The sequence below is a fragment of the Cyprinodon tularosa genome, unplaced genomic scaffold, assembly GCF_016077235.1.
Source record: "Cyprinodon tularosa strain WSP-4 unplaced genomic scaffold, ASM1607723v1 ctg280, whole genome shotgun sequence".
Taxonomy (NCBI): Eukaryota; Metazoa; Chordata; class Actinopteri; order Cyprinodontiformes; family Cyprinodontidae; genus Cyprinodon; species Cyprinodon tularosa.
The window spans coordinates 427,446-449,224 of record NW_024038986.1 but is presented as its reverse complement, the minus strand read 5'-3'; the positions used below and the strand labels follow the sequence as shown (position 1 = coordinate 449,224).

At 37.6% G+C, this 21,779-nt stretch overlaps 1 protein-coding gene across 1 annotated transcript in view; it reads left to right on the top strand.

The window, feature by feature from the left end:
* The first annotated feature begins 1,225 nt into the window (after window positions 1-1,225).
* The window catches only part of LOC119786881 (microtubule-associated serine/threonine-protein kinase 1-like), a 91,116-nt gene continuing 70,562 nt past the window's right edge, over window positions 1,226-21,779 (top strand). The window contains 2 exon segments of the mRNA XM_038290445.1: window positions 1,226-1,901; window positions 21,225-21,256. Of these exon segments, the coding sequence (XP_038146373.1) occupies window positions 1,863-1,901; window positions 21,225-21,256 (71 nt within the window). The 5' untranslated portion in view covers window positions 1,226-1,862.

Genomic DNA, 21,779 nt, shown 5'->3' with positions numbered 1-21,779 from the left:
GTACTTTTTTGATATCTCAAATGCATCTGGAGATCTGGGAGGCTTCTTGCTGTCTGCTGACATTCAAATAATGGAGGTCTATGGCGCCCGAGGCAGAAAGGTCCATAAAAGTCCACAAAAAACGTGTCAATATTCCTCCATACTGCTCATCCAATGTATTCCAAGTGTCCTGAGTGGGTAGCATCCAGAATTTACTCGAAACGAAGTCATTTAGAATGTTTTTAGAGCATAAACAGTAGTGTATAGGATTTCCTGAAAGCGCGCACATGCGCGTTCACGACGCTACGGAAGCCGGCAGACCAAACCAGATGAAAGTGCGCATTCAGCTCGGCAAAGAACTCATGCTCTTCCTCAACACTGAAGTCCTCAGACATTTTTCTTTCGTTGTTTCTTTCTTTGCACAGGCAAACAGCACATTTCTTCTTCTACGCTTGCATTATTGGCAGAGCAGACGCTGAATGCGCACTTTCATCTGGTTTGGTGTGCCGGCTTCCGTAGTGTAGTGAACGCGCATGTGCGCGCTTTCAGGAAATCCTATACACTACTGTTTATGCTCTAAAAACATTCTAAATGACTTCGTTTCGAGTAAATTCTGGATGCTACCCACTCAGGACACTTGGAATACATTGGACGAGCAGTATGGAAGAATATTGACACATTTTTTGTGGACTTTTATGGACCTTTCTGTCTCGGTCACCATAGACCTCCATTATTTGAATGTCAGCAGACAGCAAGAAGCCTCCCAGATCTCCAGATGCATTTGAGATATCAAAAAAGTACTCCAGAGTTTTGTTCAGCATGGGGGTGAGTAGAAAATGAAGGCTAATCATGTTTTGGGTGTACTATTCCTTTAAGAACATGTTCAGGGTTCTCTACCAACCTCCAGGAAGGATCAAAATAAAGATGCTAAAAAAGAAAGATTCTAACCGTGCTCATCATGTGCCGCTGTCTGTGGTGCTGAATTTGGGATATTTTTATTTGTGTCCAGGTTTTTACTTCTCCTCTTACAGTATAATGAAAACTCTTTGGTCGGACATGTGCATACCCTTATCTAGCTGTGTCAGTTGCGTGGGATGTGGGGTGGGTTTTCACCACAGGAGAACCCTAGGGACGAGAGGGAATTACCGAGAAGAAAATATCGCGTTATTGCTTTCTCACTTTAATCTCTGCATCCGCTTCCTATGAAATAATAATAATAAAAATGTGAATGAAAGAAAAGAGGGAATGTGTTTTGGGAGGAGGCGCTAAATATTTACGGGAATCTGCAGCAGCCCAATGGAGGAGTTGAGAGAGGGATGCATTCCTAATGAGTAGGAACTACCAGCCTGGTTGCTTCGCTTTGGACGCGTCGTCCTTTGTGCTCAGAGGTGGAGCCAAGCTGACATATCTTCGGCTCCAACAACAACAAAAAGCGGACGAACTTTGAATCTGACAATAAAAGCTGGGAGCTGATTATTTTAAGGCTTTTTCTTTTTTATGACGGTCCAACCAATAATACTGAAGCTGCAGACCTTCTGGCGAGATTTCAATGATGCTCGGAGAGGAGAGGGATCTCTGAGCGCATAGAGGGCAGCATGTCTGTCTGCAGAGAGGGGACAGCGAAGCTAAGGAGACTTTTATTGCTGCTTTGTTAGAAGCATTTATTTTCTCTACATGAGAATTAGAGAGAATGTCAACGCTTGACATGTGCGTGTTTCCACGGATTTCCTCTACGTGACCCCGGACTCGTTCGGATGCGCCAGGACGCCGCCGCTGCCGGTTCTTTCAGTTCGGATGCTGACGCCCTGCCTTCTAAAAAAAACATAGCAGTTAAGGCAAAGCATTGATTTTGCGAGGGAAGCCTCTGCTTACTTCATTACGCCATGGATGACTCGGGAATAATAAGGCGCCGCAGGCTGCAGGTGAGCCCTGGAGTTCCTCTTCATTTGTTTAAAACCTCTCCTCTTGTTTCTAAGTTTCCCCTACTGATCTAAATTTGTTATGAACAGCGATCTGGGTTTAGTTTGGGGGGAATTTTATAAGAGGTCGCTGTCAACAGTCTGAGTGTATGGAGAATATTAAATCAGCAATATTTGCCATAGGTCTCAGTTTTTATGTCTATAAATCTAAACTATTAATTCTGACCCATGCTGTATGTTTTGAGACTTACTGGAAGATGGGCCACCATCCAGCTTATCACCTTCAGAATTATTATCCTTTATTTAGCTTCATCCACCATCACATTCACTTTGACCCTTCTATCCCACAGCATGATTCCCCTACCACCATGTAGTCAAATTATTTTCAGTGCAGAGTTACATTGCTACTACATAAAGTGTCTTGCATACTCTCAGAAACTTGTTTTGTGTCCATAATGTGAGGCTGTTACATAAAAAGAATACCATATTTCCTAGAGGCCTGTCAAACATATTTTATTCAACCAAATGTTATAAATATTACATATGTACAGTATAAAACTACTATTAGAATCTCACACAGGAGCAACCTGACTGATTGAATATTTAAATTTAGTATACCTGTTATATCAACATTTTCTCATTATCAGTTCGTATGAAATCGTACGAAAAGTTATGCACAGTATTTCGTACGTTTTGGACGTTTTTCCCCGAAAATACAGATCAGTGCGCATACGCAGGCAGACGAAAAAAGCAGATCCGCGGACGGACGTAAAACTGGGAAAAACAGTGCAATATTCACTTTTTCAGGTCTCTAGCTACCTTGCTTGTTGTTTTGTATCTTAGGGTTAGGGTTAGGATTAATTTTATGTAAAATTCTATGTTATTTAATGGTGCGTAAGATGCGCAAGGATATCTTGTCTCGAGGCAAGACGTAAAAATACGACGAAATGCGACGAAAAAAAACGTCTGAAACGTACGAAATTACGGTGCATAACTTTTCGTACGATTTCATACGAACTAATAATGAGAATATCCAATGTTGACAGAAATGTTTCAAAAAATCCCCAATAGCAGAATTTCTGGTCCCTCATTCACGTTTTACAAAGACAATATGGCACTGTGATGTCATAGCTCCAACTCTCTCAGATTTGCCTTCAGTTTAGGTTTTGGATGTTGACAGGGTCAGCCTAACAGCGTTTGCTTTTGCAGCCTTTTACAAATTTCAATAAAAGACTTCCATGACTCTGCTCAAATGAATAATTCCCTCAGCATTATTCTGCCACCTTCTTAGATGAGTCTAAGACTGACCTTTTAACAACACAAATAAAAATTTTGTTTGGTATAATTAAATACTGGCTATGAAAATGCAAATTTTCACACTGTTTGAAACGGTGGAAAGTCAGTTATGCTGTGGGCTTGTTTCTCTTCCAAGAGGCCATTTGAACCTACTAGTGCAATCTACTAGTAAATCAAAAATAGATCCTGTTATGGGCTTTGAAATGAAAAATGACCAATTTAGTCTAATTAAAAAGGGAAGTCGTTCAACTGTGACCTATTCAAACCTTCTTCATGGCCATCATAGTCCGCCCAGAGATAAAACTGCAGAAACCCTCTACACAGCTTAAATGCAAAGCTTCCATATAATATAAATATTATACATTAGATAAATTAGATACCGACTTGTCTTGTGCCCAGCTTTGATGCACAACAATTCTGTCATCTGTGATGTTTTTAAAATTAATGATTTCATTGGTGTCTTTTTTATTATTCTTTTACTTTTTAGAGTGAATGCAGTTTATTTCTGTACTAAATCAGGTCAACATACATTTAATTTGCTAATGCGTCGCTTTGCCGTGGTTCATCTGACTTTAAGGTTGAGCCTTATTTCTGCCGTGCTCCGTCTCTTCGAGGAAATCTACGGTTATGAAGGTGCAGTGATGCATGGTGATCTGATGCGTTCAAATGACTGTGCTCATCCATTATGAGGCAGCCTGCGTAACCAAGGGGTCATACCCCCCCACCCCCCTCCCAACACTCTGCGGTTCAGTCAAGTGAACTGAGCAGAGATGAGCCGCCTGCAGGCCGTGCAGACAGCAGCTTCCTGTTAGCTTCTGCACAGCCATGCATGTGTTTGCGTGCACCTTCCTGTGTACCGCTGTGGGTACATTTCATTTCTCAACCTAGTCTGCGCTCCGGTGGTTTCATTTTCTGAGAAGGATAATCATGAAGGTTCAGTCAGAATGGCACCTGTGGGCTAAGTGGGAGAAAATTGACCCCCTATTGTTTTGCAGAGATGGAGAGGGCTTTTAGAGAACCAAGTGAGGGTTATAGTAAGACTAAGGTGTGCATATGAGTCTTTTTCTCATCGTCCTCCTGCTGCTCTGCTGATGTGATGTGTGACGGAAGCTGAGAGGAAAATTAATCATGACCATCAGTCAGACTCACAAAGTACCTGACTGTCCATTGATATGATCAGCCTTGCAGAGTGATTAAATATCAATACAGTGCTCAACCTCTGCAAAGGTATTCATATACTTCAATTCTTTTCCCATTTTATCATATTACAGCCTCATAATATTCACATTTTGACTTAATTTTAGATAGACTAAGAGATTAAGATAAAGTGACTGCAAAACTTTTGTGGTATGTCTCTATCTTTCATCAGACATTTGGACACATTTCTTTTTGCACCACACTTCCAGCATACAAACGGAAAGAAACTAGCTGTGAAAATCTGTTTTCAAGTCTTTTCACATATTCTCAGTCTGATTTATTTCGGAACCTTGACTTTTCCATTCCAACACATGAATATTCATGACAACCTTTCCATTGTGGGTTTGGCTGTATTTTGAGCAGCCTTTAACAGATTGTCTTTCAGCTTACAAATGATTTATTTCATCACATTTTACAATAATTTAAAATTTTGCGTCGATCTGTTAAAAAAATCCAAGTAAATATATCCAATTTTGCTGTAAAAATTTAAGGAAAAAGTTCCAAAAGCACAGTTTCTCTGTCTCTGAGAGTAAATTGTACATATGTGCTCAAAATGTGTGTGCATTTACCTTCTCTACACAGATGTCACATTAATTTGCTAGCTTTATGGCATTGTGTATCTATAAAATGCCTTGATGAAAACTGATTGGCTTTGCATGCTTTGTTAAGCTGCTGTGTCAGCCCCATGGGTCTCATCATCCCAGCCGTTTCTCTCTCTCTCCCTCTCTCTAACGCTCCCTCTTTCAGCACCATATGGTGACACACCCCACTTCCCTGCAGTTGAGGTCAGAGGTCACAACCATGATGCATTTTCTATGACATGACTAACATTTAAAGAAATGACAACAAGAAATCATGCTCCTTTTTTCCAGTCTATTCTTCACAGGATCTATAGCATCTACTAAGAATAGGATTAAAAAACATTATAAACATTTTTCAGATATATAAACAATATTTCATAGAGCGTATGAAAATAAAGTATAATCCAATTGCATAAAAAAAGAAAAGTTGTCACCGTTAATTTATGGTATGTAGGAACACATAAAAAAATAGAAAAATAGATTCTCACCCCTGAATACATTTTCCTCCGTTCATTAAGCCTAGTGCTAAAATTCCTGTTTAAAGTTGTCAAAACCTGTATTTTTCTTATACAATCCTTCTGAAATTGTCTTTAAATTAAATTAATGTTTAATTATTTATAGAAGATAAGAAATTTTAACTCATTCAGATCCCTTTTCATGTCCTTTTTAGAAAAAAATTCAGGAGGCTACAAAGGAAAATTTGACTTGTGTGTCTGCTCTTCATCATGTGGATGTAGAGTTAGCAACATTAGCAGTTAGCCATCGTTTGATAACCATCATCTTCTGGTCTCTTATTTCATAGGTAAATAGTTACAGGATCAGCAACACATATTGATTGACTCCAGGTGAATCCTTGATTGTTGAAACTGCTTCTTTTGGTGGAATAGTGATAGGAGCAATAATATCAAGGCGTCCTTCTATGAATTGTGTAAATCGAGCAGGGGGACCTAAAACTTCCTTTGCAACAAGCCAACTCCTGTGGACATTTCTTATTTAAACAAAGGGATTTTAACTAAGGCACAACTCTGACAAACATAACGTGAAAACGTCACATTTGGAGGTGATGACACCTTTAACACATTGCAGATATGGCTGTATGTTTCCCCCCACCCTACAAAGCTTGTAGCAAACTTTAAAAAGGATGATTTATGGATTACCTAATGCAACTTACAAATACTGGCCACGTTTGTGGAATGCAAAAGAAGTAGTTGTCATATCAGCTCCTCCAGAGTTAGCATGTGCCGTTTCACCATCTTTGTAGGCTTTGATTAATCATATCATCGTTGATCTAGCATTTTACATGGATAACCATGTTTTTCTGGCACCGCTGGTCTTTAAATGGAAGTCACGTGTCAGGAGATAGAGATCAAAGGGATGTAAATCAAACCTCTCAAGGACAAAGGCCTCTGTACATTGATTTTGCTCTTTACCCCTTAAGCTACCATCCCATCCATGGATTAATGGAGCCATGTTTTTTTTAAGCTAAATTTTTATTTGAAGTATTATGGGGCTAAATTCACGTGAATGCCACACTTTTCAGATTTTCATTTCTAGAAAGAAAACAATGCATCACTTATATCTTTCCTTTAATAGCAGAGTTTACATTTTCGGTGTACTTCTATCAAGATTAGACCAAGAATGAACCGGTACCAAATCATCATATCTCCACCACCGTGCTAAACCTTCATTATGAGGTCTGAGTGCCAATATGTTGCTTTCAATTATAGCTGTAACGATCTGCATTTTAGCCAAACATTTCTTGTTCTACGCCAAGGAAAGAAATTTACAGGGAGTGTTGGCCTAGTGGTTAGAGCAGAGAGCTTGTGCTCTGAGAAGGTTGTGAGTACCTGGTTCGATCCCCACAGCCAGCAATCAGGCTCCCTGAGCAAGACCCTTAACCCCACACTGCTCCCCGGATGCCACACGATGGCAGCCCACGGTTCCCCAAGGGGTTGAGTTAAATTCAGAGGTACATTTCTCCAATGTGAGATCAATAAAGTTCCATTATTATTCATCAATCGGAAAAGCTTTGCTCGGGAAGTCTTTCACTTTGTTTACAAACCTCAGACATGTTTCCTCTCTAAAAATCAGACATCCTTGCAGTCAGTGCCATGACGGACTTCATCATTTAATCAAATAAATGACTCAAATCCTTCCCTTCCATAGAAACAATGATACCTATTCATGGTGTGTTCCTCAAATGGATTAGATTAGCAGCACATGGCTGCTTCTCACTGCTGCTTGTTTATTTAGATAGATGTGCTGTGCATTTAATGTTGCATTACCCCATTTGGATACATAAGATAAGAGCAACACACGTTTTATTAATTAGGTTATCTTGGAATAAAGGAGAGTAAAAGTCGCAAAGCTTTTTGCATTAGTCAGATTCTTAATGGTGAGTAAGTTGAAGCTGTGGGTGATTTCTGGTCTGGTCACTTTCTCTTGGCAGGGTAACACTCCTTGATTGATCCTTGTTTGTCTCCCAGCCAGCTCTCCATTATTTCTCTGAGCACAAAGTCGACAAAATGAATGGCCTCAGAATCCTACGTGAGCAGGGGACTTTATATTCCTGCTGCTCAGCTAATCTTATTTTCTCATAACAGGGGCTTTCTTTCTTTTCTTCTTGTTTTTTTTTTCTCCTGATGTATTTAATGCAGCCAGCATGTCCTGAAGGACATTACTTTGCAAAAGATTTGTTTTTCTTTTATGGCCATAGCTCAGGAGGCGGGGGTTTCACTGGCCTTTACTGGCCAAATGTTTGTCCCTGACTGACCTTACCTTACAGAAGCTTTAGCACGATTTTTAAACATACTGGCAGAAGTATCCCCCACTGCTTGAAATAAAAAAAAAATCACGTTGAAAGCATAGGGTTTTTTTTATTTGGATTTTATTCAACAGATGAACACAAAGTGGAATGAGTGGCAAAAAGGGAAATATATATGTGGTTTAAAAAGAATCTGAAAAGATTGTATTCAGCCTCCCTGATTTAATATCCAACCAGCTTTTGTCAGCTGCACTTTCAGCTCCAAGGAACGCATTCATAACTTTCCGGACCATAAGCTAAAACACATCTGTTATGCTGAAGAGCGAAATCTCCAAAAACAAGACATCTGTGATGATGTCCTGGGTGATGCTGCTTCACAGACTTTTATCCTGATAAAGGGTTTTATGAATGCCTTTTAACCACTCTCTAGGACAAACTGGAACAGACAAAACATTGCTTTAGAAAATCAGACATGCTTTAACACGAAAAGTCAATCTAATGGTTTAATGGTTTGTTTGTGGAAATACTTTTTCTATTCTAACACACTGGGACAATTGCTGCTCTAGTAGAAGCGCCTGAATAGCCACAGATGTTTGCATTGCCTCCCTTCTTTCAACACAATCCCAGGAACACGTGCTCACATGCTAACCCTGTCAGGGGGACAGCCTAGGGCTAAAAGGGATCAGACTATCATTTATTAGCTCAAATCTAAGCTCACCCTGAGGATCCTGCTAAACCTGGATCAACCACGAGCTGTTGCCCAACTGGGAAATGTAGTGAAGAATTAGGAGGAATCAGCAGCTACTTCACATTTCTGGCATTATGTAAATACTCCACCTACACCAATGGAAAGATTCATTAGCATTTAGCTTAAGAGCTACATAAACCTCATCATCAAACATCTGCTTTAGTTTCTCTTCTTCTAAGCTGCTTTTTTGTGAAAGCAGCGACGTGGGAAAAAGCATTCATGCAGCGAGCAATAAGCATCCCATTCCGACAAGATAATTAAACCACAGGAGGATTTACTTTGAGCCAAGGCCTCCAGAATGTGGTTAGAGCCACATATGAGAATAGAGGCCTGCATCGTTTTTGTTATATTATATTCTTATCCTTACTTTATTAAAAAAAGTGGGCCGCTGTGGGAGCGTCGATGTCTGTGATTTTCCTCACTCATTGAATACATTCAAGGTTTTATTACGGACAGAACTGTTGAGCGATGTTATTGAGGGGAAAGGTTATCCAAACCAACCCGGGCCTATGTGACTTGCGCTCCAAACCTAAATGCTGTTTGTAAAATATTTGGCAACAACAACAATCTTTTTTTTTTTATAGTATGGTGGAGGATGTCTTTTTTCCACTTTCCAATAATTCAGCCACAGTGGATAGTTTGTAAACAATGAACTCCTGTTTAAAGACATTCCACAAGATCTTGTGGAATGGGATTTAATTCGATTTAGACTGGAATGCTCAAATACCTTTGTTTTCTTTTATTTTTAGACATTTTAATGTTGTCTTTTAGCCTTTTGATCCTTTTTTCCTTCAAATTTATATGCAAGCTGATGGTGAAATATCCTCCTTCCTTCAGGATTCTTCTTTTTCTTAGAGAGAAGAATCCACAGTTCAACTTTCTAGAGCTAATTTTCCATCTACTGAAGCAGCAAAGGAATACCACACAATCACACTACTACCATTACCACCATGTTTTAAACTGTTGATATGTTTTTGTTTGTTTTACTACTCAATCATTCTTAGAATCATTTTGATATGACTCATCTCTGCTCCATGTTTTGTCTTTAGTAGATACTCTAGCTTTCATGTTGGAGTCCTTCCAGACTAACAAATGTAATTTATCCTGTTTATTTTTTATTTTTATGTTAGGGGAATTAGGGGATATTTATGAGGTAAGAAAGTTGTCAAAAACATATGCATATGTGTCTAAATTTGTAAATGTAAGCCAATAAAGTCAAATTTTGTTTTTGTTCCTTGTTGTTTACCTATAAATATATGTGATATCAGAATTTTCATCTGTGAGGGTTTAAGTTTAGAGGTTATAAATACAAGTTAAAAAGTTAAAACTGCACAATTGAAAAATACAAATCGCAGAATATCGCCACCAGATGGTAAGCTGGGTAATAGATTTGTACTCCTGAATTTGTAATTTGCGCTTGTGCTGTTGAATACTCCTAAACTTGTGTTTTCACAGATGAAACATTTGATGTCACATGTATGTACAGTATGAGTGGATAAGAACCAAAAACAAATCTTACATTTATTTATGTTTATTGACCTACCTTTACAAGTTCAGATGCATTTCTTTTGACAGTTATCTTACCCCATGGATTTTGTTGCGTACTTCATGTAATTAGGCAAGTTTTATTTGATTTATGTCGTTAATCTACATTAGGACCAAGCAATGTTAAATATTACCAGTTATTTTATATCTGCATGCCAACACACAATATATATCTCAATATATTTTCCTTCCCATAAAGCAATTATAAAAAGACACATTTGAACCAAATATCTCGGGGGAACTGTGGGGGTTGCGGGGATTATTTGTGTTCGGAGAGGGAGAAGGAAGGCGGGGCAACAGAGATTTTTGCTCAGACAAATCAAGAAGAGGCAGAAGAACCGGTGGCTGTAAAGGATCATAATAATAAGACGTATAGCTTTTTATCACCACTGTATATCAATAACTATAATCTTAGCATAACATGGAAGCTGACATATATACTAAAGGATGGGTTCAGTTCATTTTACAGTGTTCATTATGTCATTGTAAGCTGAGTAGAATAAGCTCTGATATGAGGAGCAGAGATGGAAACTTTCTGTTGGCCTCTAATCGATCACTGTGCATAACATCTTAACATACAGTTGGATTAATTTTCTAGTTTTAAAAATATAGAACAGTCGGTAAAGCAGGCATACAAAATCAGATGACAGTATTTTGTTTATTGCTTATTAAGGATCTAAAACAAAAAAACCCAGTCAGCTCCAGTGATAAGACATTTATTTATGTTTAAATTTCTCTCAACCATAAAAGGAACAGAGTCCAAACGACTGCTAAACTTAATGGAAAATTATGCAACTGCTGCTTTTAGGGATAATTTAATATTCATTTTGGAAATAATGATTTAGACATACATCTCAACATGGACTAATGGTTAACAGACAATAATTCATTGATTAACGTCATTCCAGTTGAAGATGATTTTGGTTAAAGGTATGATTGTGATTCTATAGTAATATCTATATATCAATCAGATGACAAAAGTGTTTGGGAAATAGTATGTATTTTTATCTATTTTTTTTGCTGTGTGTTCTGATGTGAAACAGCAGGGGCATTATAACATATTGCTCCTTTAAGACATCTTTTTATTCTGAGTTTTTCAGATCCATTTAAGACATTTTCTCTTGGGAGCATTCTCAGTCAGACTGCTTGGGAAAACAAAGACCACAAAAGTTAAAACCAATCAACATGCTGGAACACTAGAGTCACTGTCAACACAACTAAGTAGGTTTAAATTCAGCCGTATTTGGCCCAAGGAATGGGAAGAATGTTTCAATGAGCAAACATTAGGCTTTAAAAAAACAAAGACAGTGCTCTAACTGCCGGTCATAAGGGTGGTTACGTCATTGCTAAGTGCATACAGTGGTAAAAGAAAAGTGATCCCCCCCCCTAAAACATCCAAAAGCTAGATGGTTAAAACATTTGGTCATCCAACTAATCTCTGGTCATTTGCAGAGATCAAAAATGGTTCTGGAATGGAGGATGCATGTTGATTAAACCTCTGTAACAGTCACAGCATTTTAGTGTCATGATTCTATCAAGAGCTGGGACCCACGTGCAGAGAGACCAATCCAGAGAGACCAGGGAAAAGGTTTAACAGGTTTATTTAGGAGTTTGTGATGAATCCAGTGATGCTCTGAACACTGCTCAACCGGAACTGAAAGGTGAGGGGAAGACACTGCGGTTACTTCAGGCTCAGTAGGAATTTTGATTCTCGAACTTGAAGAGGAGAAGTTGGTAGATATATGTTGCTGACTCTTAGACTCCAGTCTGTGTGCGGAAGTTTCAGTGTTTGTCTGATTTGGTGGAGGGCGGACAGGGTTTACCCAGAATACGGTTGTTAGCTGGCGAACAGAGAAACTGACTTCCACTCAGATTTCCTGCGGTACTTGAACGGGTCGTGGTGGAGATTAATTCCTTACTCAGTGTGAAGCTCAAATGATCTCTTGAGGGAAAGTGGATTCAAACCTCCAATTTGAATCCTCAACTCAGTTTGAAGCTCAGATGATCCTTCCAGGGAGTGAAGGTCTGAAACATCCAGTTTGCAGGATGACTTCCTGCCGAGAGGCAAAGACAAAAACAAGATTAAAACTCTTTTTGACAAGAACTCAGTTTGACTCAGCAAAACTCAGCTTGTACCCAAAACTGGCAAAACACTGACGTCGAGGTAGTGGCAGTCAGTAGCTTAAGAGCGCTCCGTTAATTAGGTAACTCACAGCAGTGTGTAGAGAGGCGGACCAGAACCAGGCACCTCCTGGTGGAGGAAGGGAGACAAACACAGAAAAAACACATACATAGACAGGAATCCTGACATTTAGCTTTTTAAACCCTGTGGAAAAGCTCGGTCAGTACCAGGAAACAATTACTATAAGTTATATTTGCCATTTATTATCATAAGAAAATTCAAATATTTTGCCAGCATTATGCCAGTAACTTGTTGAGAGCTAAAGAAAATGTATTATTTTTGCAAGTTGTTATAGACACATCTTTACACATTATACTGTATGCCTATACCAAAAAGATCAAATTTCCAGTTATTATGATGAAATAAGGTTATATACTCTAAGCATCGGTCCAGATAGTGTTTCAATGGCCCTTTTTTAGCCTAAAAAGAACCACAGCATCTGGCAAAATGAGCTGACATAAACTGATGCATTGCCATCTACAGGCAGTACTACTAAACTACCAGAAATCCAGATGTTGGTTTTGATGCAGCCACTAAAGGCTGATTTATACTCGGAAACCGGGTTGTCTGCGTGTGTCACAAAGAACACAGATATGCCCCCGCCCTTCCACAGACACTCTCCTGCACCTCAGGAGAGTGTCTGTGAAAGTGCCACAGACAGGAGGCCTCTGATTGGTCAAATCTTTTTGCACCTTCTTACACTTGATATTGGACTCTTCTTCTACAATGGGTCAACATGCTTTGGCTTGTTAACTCATTGTAGCAGTGAAGTATTTCTGGTCACTTCATATCCATATGGTGAATATACACAGGAAGGCTATATTACTGTTAAATTCAGCAAAAACAAATCTTAAAAGACAAACATAATAAATACTACACCAGCAGGATGCTTTGATCTGTCATAAAAAGTGTTGTATGCAACCAGAGGGAGTTACTAGGCATATATAAATAAATTAAATTCACATAAAAAAAAGGAAAAATTAACATGTGTTTACAAAATTCCCTTCAGCATTTCATGCAATACCCAGTCATCTCTTTGCAAAATTTTCCCCACTGAGGTCCTGCATGTTCCAGCGTTACATGTTAATGAACGATTTTCTTAATGCGACTTGCTCTTGTAAGTCATCTTTTCTCTTGCTGGGCTTCGACAGCTCTGGGCCAATTAGCCAGATCACTCAATGACAAAGTGAAGAAGGATCAATGGGTGGAATATTCAGCCAGCCTCTTTAAGAGAGATCTGCCTCAATTAACATGTAAACCCCAGGGGCACGTAGTTGAACATCAGTGTAGCCTTTGACTTCTGATCTAGAGGTGAGGACAAGGAAAGGATATAACGTTCATCCTGGTGATGTCTGTTGAGGACGTGCTGTTTGTTTTGTCTTGATTAGTTTTCATGTGCAGAGGGAATGTGTTGAATGTGGAATCACATAACTTCAAAAGGTTGCTAAGGAATTTCCATATTTTCTACATTTTATTCAGCCACAAACAAACTTTTATGTGTTTTAGTGGAATTTTGCTTAAAAAACATTTTATTTAGTTCCATTTTCTCTGAGGCCTGTATATAATCAGCTGCCTTTATAGGTCACATAATGAGTAAACATTATGAGTCTATATAGAAAACTGACCTCAGAGGGTCTTTGGGAACCTTGGTGTAGCAACAGACGTTATTGATAATTTTTTTAAGATACTGCTTAACTTATTACCTAAAAATGAAAACGAAAAGTAGTCACAACCCCTGGTAACTCTGGAGGAGCTGCAGCATATCTGTTTGTTTTAGTTATTTATAGGATGAGCAAATAATAAACCTCTTACTGTTAGCACATTTGACTCAACCCACTTTATTTGAACTTTGTTAAATGTGTAGAGGAAAACCAACAATGCACCTCACCCTAAACATAACAAGTCTGCAGTAAAACATGATAGTGGCAACATCATGCTGTGGGAATGCAGAGACAAAGAAGCTGGTCACAATTGGTTAGAAGATGGAGCCTGCAAAGAAAACTTTTGCGTTATTTTTTCATATAATGATCCCGATTAGAGCTCACCATTTTCCTTATAAAAACATCAGTGAGTAACAAACAGTTCATCATATCCAATAACAGAGCTACATCACATTTAACAACTAGGAGTAGTGTTTAAGAAAACATTATAAAAGCATTACAAAATACAAAAAGAGAAATATTTCATCACATCCTAACAACAAACTTGCATCACATTAAAAAACGTAGAGTAACGCAAAAGAAAACAATAGAACAATAAATACTTTTCTTCTGCCTATGTTAGAGCTTTTGCCTTAATAACTAGGGATTTCTTAAGATTAGTTTTGATATAAAAATTATTAGTTATCAATCTAATTTTAGGGGAAGGGGAAATTTTAAGACTAATAGATGTAGAACAAAGAAAAGATTATGTTTATCAATTCATGGAGTTAAATTGTGGAACTAACTAAATGAGAACCTAAAGCAATGCCCAAACATAATCCTTTTCAAAAAAATGTACAAAGAAATTATTTTCAGAAGGTATAGAGAAGCAATGTAGAAAGTTTTCTTTGTGTTTTTTTGTTTTGTTTATTTGTATATATGTATGAGGGTATATGGGAATATATCTTTATGTATGTATATGTGTAGGTAGGTGTATATATATATGGATATATATATATATATAGACATATAATTATAAATATTGTAAATTGAAGAAATACAGAATTAAAGGGGTAGGAGTACATAAGTTTTACTTCTTCCTACTCCTTTTCGCACATGTAATAGAGGTATATTAACTCAGGAAAGAAAGGTATCGTGTTTGTTGTTTCTCTCTCCAATGTTCATACACATTGTTTTATTGTTTGTTTGTTTATTTATTTGTTTATTTTTTGCTCTCTTGCATGTTCGAAATAAAGATACTAAAAAAATATAAAAATAACAAATATATATATATATATATATATATATATATATATATATATATATATATATATATATATATATATATATATATATATATATATATATATATATATATATATATATATATATATATATATATATATATATATATCATCCAATCCAAAAGAGTTCAGTAAACAAATGTTTTTAAGCACATTAGTTTGTAGTTAAGGTTAACCATCCAGCAGGAAATCATCCCTCCAATAACCTTACCTCCAAGCTGGTTTATCTCAGTAATTGTGAGTTCACAAGCACACGACAATACATCTTGCACCACTTCAGCTTAAATCATTCTAGTTCGTCCCAAAATGGGTAAGCTAAATACATTTTAGCATTATTAAGTTAAGGCCTGACATATAGCAGTAACAAAGGCAAGAGCTTCCAAGCTCAAAACGGAGGCAAAATGCAGATGGCAGCGCAGGAGGTTGTAGTCATAGCTGCTGGTATCACTTCTGTGTTGTCAGAATCTACAATTTCATCTTTCATTATCAAGAGCATAATTTTTTGTGGCTTCATATAGCATCTGCTGCTATCTCATTTGTTAATTTGATTGGCTAAAACTAAACTTTGGTAGATGGTCAATAGAAGTTCCGCAGACAGATTGATAATGTGTCGCTCTAAATCTGAGTGCTACACGTTATCATGCTGGCCTACCAGGTTATCCCTCTGCATATAGCCAGAGCTACATAGGGGTTTATAAGAAAACACTTTTCTTTGCCCTCCTAAATCTTAGATTTAGTCTTAGGGCCCCGTCCACACAAAGTCAAACCCTGGCCTAAACGCACAAATTTTTCACCAAACCAGCCTCTCATCCATACGAAGCCGGCGTTTCGGGGTCTGTAAACAATCTTTTTTTTATTAAGCCTTCAGAGTGGGAAGATTTTGAAACGCCGTTTTTTAGGTTTCCATCTTTAAGCTCTAACCACATTTTTTTTCTTACACGCATGCGTCATAGCGTCGCCTCTAAACACGCATGCGCAACAGTATCACAACAACAATGGCGCCGTACTGTGTTGAATGGTTGCTGCTCATGCTACTCACCCTGCTGTCGGGCTTACAACAGAATCTTCTTCTTCTGGAATATCTCCAGGAAGAACAGAGCAATATCAACAACATAGTTCAACACCTGAATTTGACTGAACCACGAAAATGGACCCGCAGGGCAACCATGTTTAAATATTAGTGCGCATGCCCAACATTTCGTCGCCTATTTTTGCTTTGGCACCACAGCGCCACTTACAGGCCTGGCATACATTTTGCAGCGTTTTCATGCATTCGTGTGGACGATCACATTTATTTTACGTCTCCGTCTTTACGACAAACATTCTGGAAAATATTAGCGTTTCGTGTTCGTTTTGACTTCATGTGGACGGGGCCTTAGTCTTCAGGACGAAAACTATTATTTGTCTTAGTCGCATTTTAGTCATTACAATATGTGATAGTTTTAGTTTAGTTCAAACTTAAAAAGGTTTTAGTCTAGTTTTAGTCAGTTTTATGTTGCAAAATAAAGTTAACCTTTACAATTTTGAATAACAATCAGATTCTTTACCAGATTGACAGCTCTAGCCTAGATACTGGGTTTAGAATGCTGTAGTGCAATTCATAATTGCTGTTGGCAGAAAACTTAGATTTATAGAATTCAAATAAACTTTTTTTTTTTATGAAATGTTGCCGTACTTTATAAAGAAGTGTCTCACAAAAGTTATGAAAATAGTAGATCTAGTTCAACACATCCTGTTGGTTAATATAGCAAACAGAAAAGCTAACAAAATGTACAATAAAGAAATGGTTTTAGACATACAAGGTTTCCATCATAGAGCAAACACTTCCTGATCTACAATGAATTATGCATTACACACAGATCAATAAAATCTTCATTGCTCCAAATAAGAAAATCAAAAAACATTCTTCTTTCTGCTTTGGCAATTTTGGCTTTATTTCAATTTACCCCTCAGTTACTGCTGCTCAGGATTCAAAGTAGATTTAAATTCACAGGATTTTGATATTTAAAAAAAAGAGATAGCCTGCATAATTGCCTTGTAATGTCATGGCAATCCAGACCTAAACTGAATGAATATGCTAAGTAAAATGTTAACATATTTAAAGGGAACAGAGAAAATGTTTTAATGACAATACAAGGACAAATTTACATCTTATTTAAATAGACAGAAACAGAGAGAACCGAAATAGAGAAATAGAAAGAAATATTCTATGATCTATGTACCTTTTCACCGAGCTCTTTATCCAAAAATTAACAGAATGCAATGAAATATTTTGTTTGGATATAATTTAGGGATTCCTTTTATTAGAAATGAAAGAATGTTTAGTATCACCTCTTGTGAGCTGAAGGAAATAAAATCTTGATAGTTAGACAAAGGGTTTTTTTTTCACTTGGCAGAGGATGATCAGCAATTATTTGCTCTTTTATTGCCACATAGATGGCAGCTTTATCATTAAGCATGACTTTCTGGTTTGTAAGACATTGGTCAGCTACCTGCTGACCACAGTTCATGTGATTATGCGCTAAAGCTTTTATTTGCTCCTTTATTGGCACATAGGTGGCAATAAAAGAGCAAATAATTGCATCAACTTTCTAACATTGGGTCAAATAAAAGTTACATACCTTCATATATCTTATTTCGGTTTCAAAAGATCAACACTAAGGAAAATTTGTAACTAATAATCAATAAAAGTTTTGGCTCGTAATCACATGAATTCTGACGTCCTTTGCATGAATTCTGACTGCTGACGGACATCTTACAAACCAGAAAGTCGTGCTTAATTTTAAAGCTGAAAGCATGAAAGCGTCTCTGCATGCAGAGTTAGCAATGATCCAGCCTGGGACGGCATGAGCTCTGGCCCTGGTTGCAGTGTTTTTATTTGGTCCTGTGAGTGTTTGCAACCGTCTGCACCAAAGAGATACGGGGGGCGGTGGGTGTGGTAAGGGACTCCGTGTTGTCAGAAACACAAAGACAAATGCAAACACACAAATCTGCGTGTCCACACAAATGTGTCACGATCACACGGCTGTTGAAGTAAACAGGACAAGCTGTCAGACTTGTTCTTCGTGAATAGGCCCACTGTGAAGCAATTTACATCTGTCTGTGAACAGTCCAATCACGACTTTACATCGACGGCACAGCGGGCCTGGCAGGTCTTTGATTTCTAAAGTGCTGTGTCGATGCTCCAGGGTGGAGAGGTTAGGTGACCAAATATAGAGTCACAAAGTGGAGAGGCTTAATTGGTCTGTGTTTATTTGATGTAGTTCTCCTTATCGAATCCACATTTCAACCATAATTACAACTGAATCCAAATAAGCCTCAGTGAAAAGACTTAGTAGCAATAAAACTATCACTATTCTGCTAAAGTTGACCGTCTACATTAACCAAGTTTGCCATAAAAACAATCTTCATCCTTTTTTTGAGATGATTTTACAAACCATAACCCAATTATGTTAGATTATTAAACTTCTTTTTTAGAAAATTCTATAAAAAATAAGTGCCATTAATCTGCCAGAGAAGAAAGACAATTACACTTGGTAGGACTTCTTGTTTTGAGAATATATATATCATAACTTGAGGAAGTCTTACCGAGTGCAATGCATTTGCATTAAATAGAATCTCAACATGAGATTAATAATATAAAAAAATCTGTTATGCTTAGTTTATCAATCTAATAATTAAAAAAAAGATTACAGAGACTTTTGGTTAGATCTAAAATTGTATGACCCCTTTTGAATTGCATTACTGGAGCTACACTAATGTTTAAAAAACAATTGCTAAGAGTAACAAAACAAAAAATTTACACCATGATTTTAAGAAGTGCAATTGTCTTACTGCGCTGACAGATTATTGTACTCGTTTTGAGTAGAATCTTCTTACTCTTGCTTAGTGTATGAAACACTAAAACACATTAAATGAAATATCTACAGTACATTTCAATCTGTAGAGTCACACTGAAATGCTGCAATTTGGAAAGTTTTATTGACATAAATGAAATAACTTCTTTGGCGCCTAGACCACTGCAGAAGACCTTTATGGAAAAGAATCTTTTCTTTCTTGGAAAATAATTAAAGTAGCCTTTCCTCCCAGGGTCCGAACACTGATGGTGGAATACTGTAAGCCGGAGGATGAGTGGGACTCAGATTAGTCTGAGAATGAGGGAGGAGATGGGGCACAGGTGGGTGAAAGTTTGCTGGAGAGGAAAGATAGGCAAAGAGCTAAATTAATGGGATCTTGAAAGATGATTGACTACGGAGAAGGTGTGGTCCTAACATTGATTGACTGAAGGTAAAGCGAGGGACATTGAAGGTGGTCCAGCTGTCATGGCTCAGAACCGAGGACCCAGTATTCAAGGCAGACAGACAGATAGTTCAAAAGCATTTATATAAAAAAAAACTGATCTACAGTAGCAGCGGCTAGGACCTCTAGGACAGGAAACTACAGAAAGGAAACACAGGTTAGTGTCCACGTAAATCTGGCGGAGGAAGATTATGAACGCGAGTCACCAACCTGGTTTAATAGTTCAGTCTGTGCATGGGGAACGTGTCGCTCATAGAGTCCTAGCTGCTGTTGTCCCAGAAGACAAAAAACAAGCAGGAGATCAGATGCGGGCAGATGAAGGAGGGCAGGAAAATCCAGAGGGCAAAGGCAAAGCTGGTGTCCAGGACGTGTTTCCCTTCTGAATCTCTTTGGAGCCGAAGAGGTTTAGAAGGGAAATCCAGGTCTGTGACTGGAAACAGCTTCAAGTTCAGCAACAGGCAGAATCAAGCAGAAGTCCAATGACAGGTTAGGCAAACAGATCAGATTGGAACAGACAGGCTCAGAGTTCCAAAGGCAAAATTTACGAGTCACCTTCACCTTCAGCTATGACTCACATCAAAACCAGGCAGAGCAAAATACTTGACGTAGAGAGCAGCCTGGGATCAGCTGTTTTCAAAACTGAGATATCTGAGCTTATCAAAGTAGCTCAGGTTTCTTGATGAAAACAAAGTAAAAGTAATTATGTCAGTCTGACTATAATTTGTTTTCTGTATTTTGTCCTCAATTCATCCCGTTTATATGTGATTATAAGGGAGTTACTCAGAGGAGCCCCAGTTTTATAAATACAGGTTTATAATATGATTTTATTTTGTATTTATTTAGATTCCATACTAACTGCTAGGTATAAAATACCTAGGAATTAAATGCTCAAATTAAAAGATTAAGTAAATTTTTTTTATTTTATAATCAGTTATTATGCTTTCGTCCTATTTTCAGTCAACAATACTTTTGAATGAGAGGGGTACTCATGGTAAGACAAAATTTTTCTTTTGAAGATATAGAATTGTGCACGGGTAAACAGAGGAAAAACCCACTCTTATCTTTTAAATATTCTCTTTGTTTCATTAAACAAAGCAAAATAATAGATTCAAGGGACGCTAAATAAATGTATTTTATTTACATGAGCAATGAAACTAGAAGAGGAACTGACACTGAGTATTTAGAACATTAATTTCACTCTACAAGTTGTACATCTAGGCTGTAATTTGTTTAACACATTTCATGTATTTTATCTAGGGCTGAAACAATTCATCAGATGAATCTATTATCGAAATAATGTCCACAAATTTAGTAATCGATTAATTGTTAAATTGAGTATAGAGACTCTAAAACATGTCTTTAGCTCACAGGGCGATCAACTTAGAGCAGGAATTATACCAACATTGTAAAAAAAAACATTTAGCATTTTAGATCAAAAAAATATTTTCGCCATCCAGAAGTCCTCTACTGCTGCAACAACGCTGTATTTTAAATTATAAACATGTTATTCACATCTAATTGTTGGTAAGGACAAGTAGGTCAGTCCAAAATTTTGGTTGGGACATGTCCCTATAGTCCCTATGCAAACCTATGCCAATGGTTTCAGTAGTTGAGAGGCAGTGCTTTCCTTTTTTCTGTCTTTAGATGGTACCTGAGTGTTTTATTTATATGAATAAACCAAATTGAATTCACCCAGGTAAAATGAAAAACACTTCCACTAAATGTGTTGTTTCAAAAATCTCTTTTTCTCCTCCTATTTGTTGCTGCCAGCAGGATTTGCCGCTGCCTCGCAAAAACAGCAGGTGAGTGTTACTTTTGTTTACTTCCTCTCCGGCTCTCTGCATGTTCTTTTCCATCCCCTTCTTTCATGAAGCTGACAGCAATTCAAAGCACATGAATCTTGTTTGTTGATGTGAGTTTAATATTTCATTTGAAAGCAACGAGGCGGTTTGTTGGAGCTGATGGTGTTTTGTTGTACATGGTGTGTGGAGGATGAAGAGGACGAGAACGCCTCCTGCAGAGCAGCTGGAGTTTGTCAGACTTTGATTACTACCAGCTGTAATCTGTGGTTTCTGTCCACTGTGCTGAAGGATCCTTATCTCCAGTACTAATAAGTTTTTAATCCATCAGTGTTCCACTTTCTTTTCCGTTTACCTCTTTAACACCTGCTTGATCCTTCTTGTTTTCCAATCATTTAAATTTGAATTAGTCTCAGTGTTTATAGTTGTTACAAACTTAGAGTTGTGGTAGAGTTTGTTTATCAGATTCTTATTACCAATTACATATCTAGGATTCTATTGCAGTGGCTCGTAAATTGTGAATAGA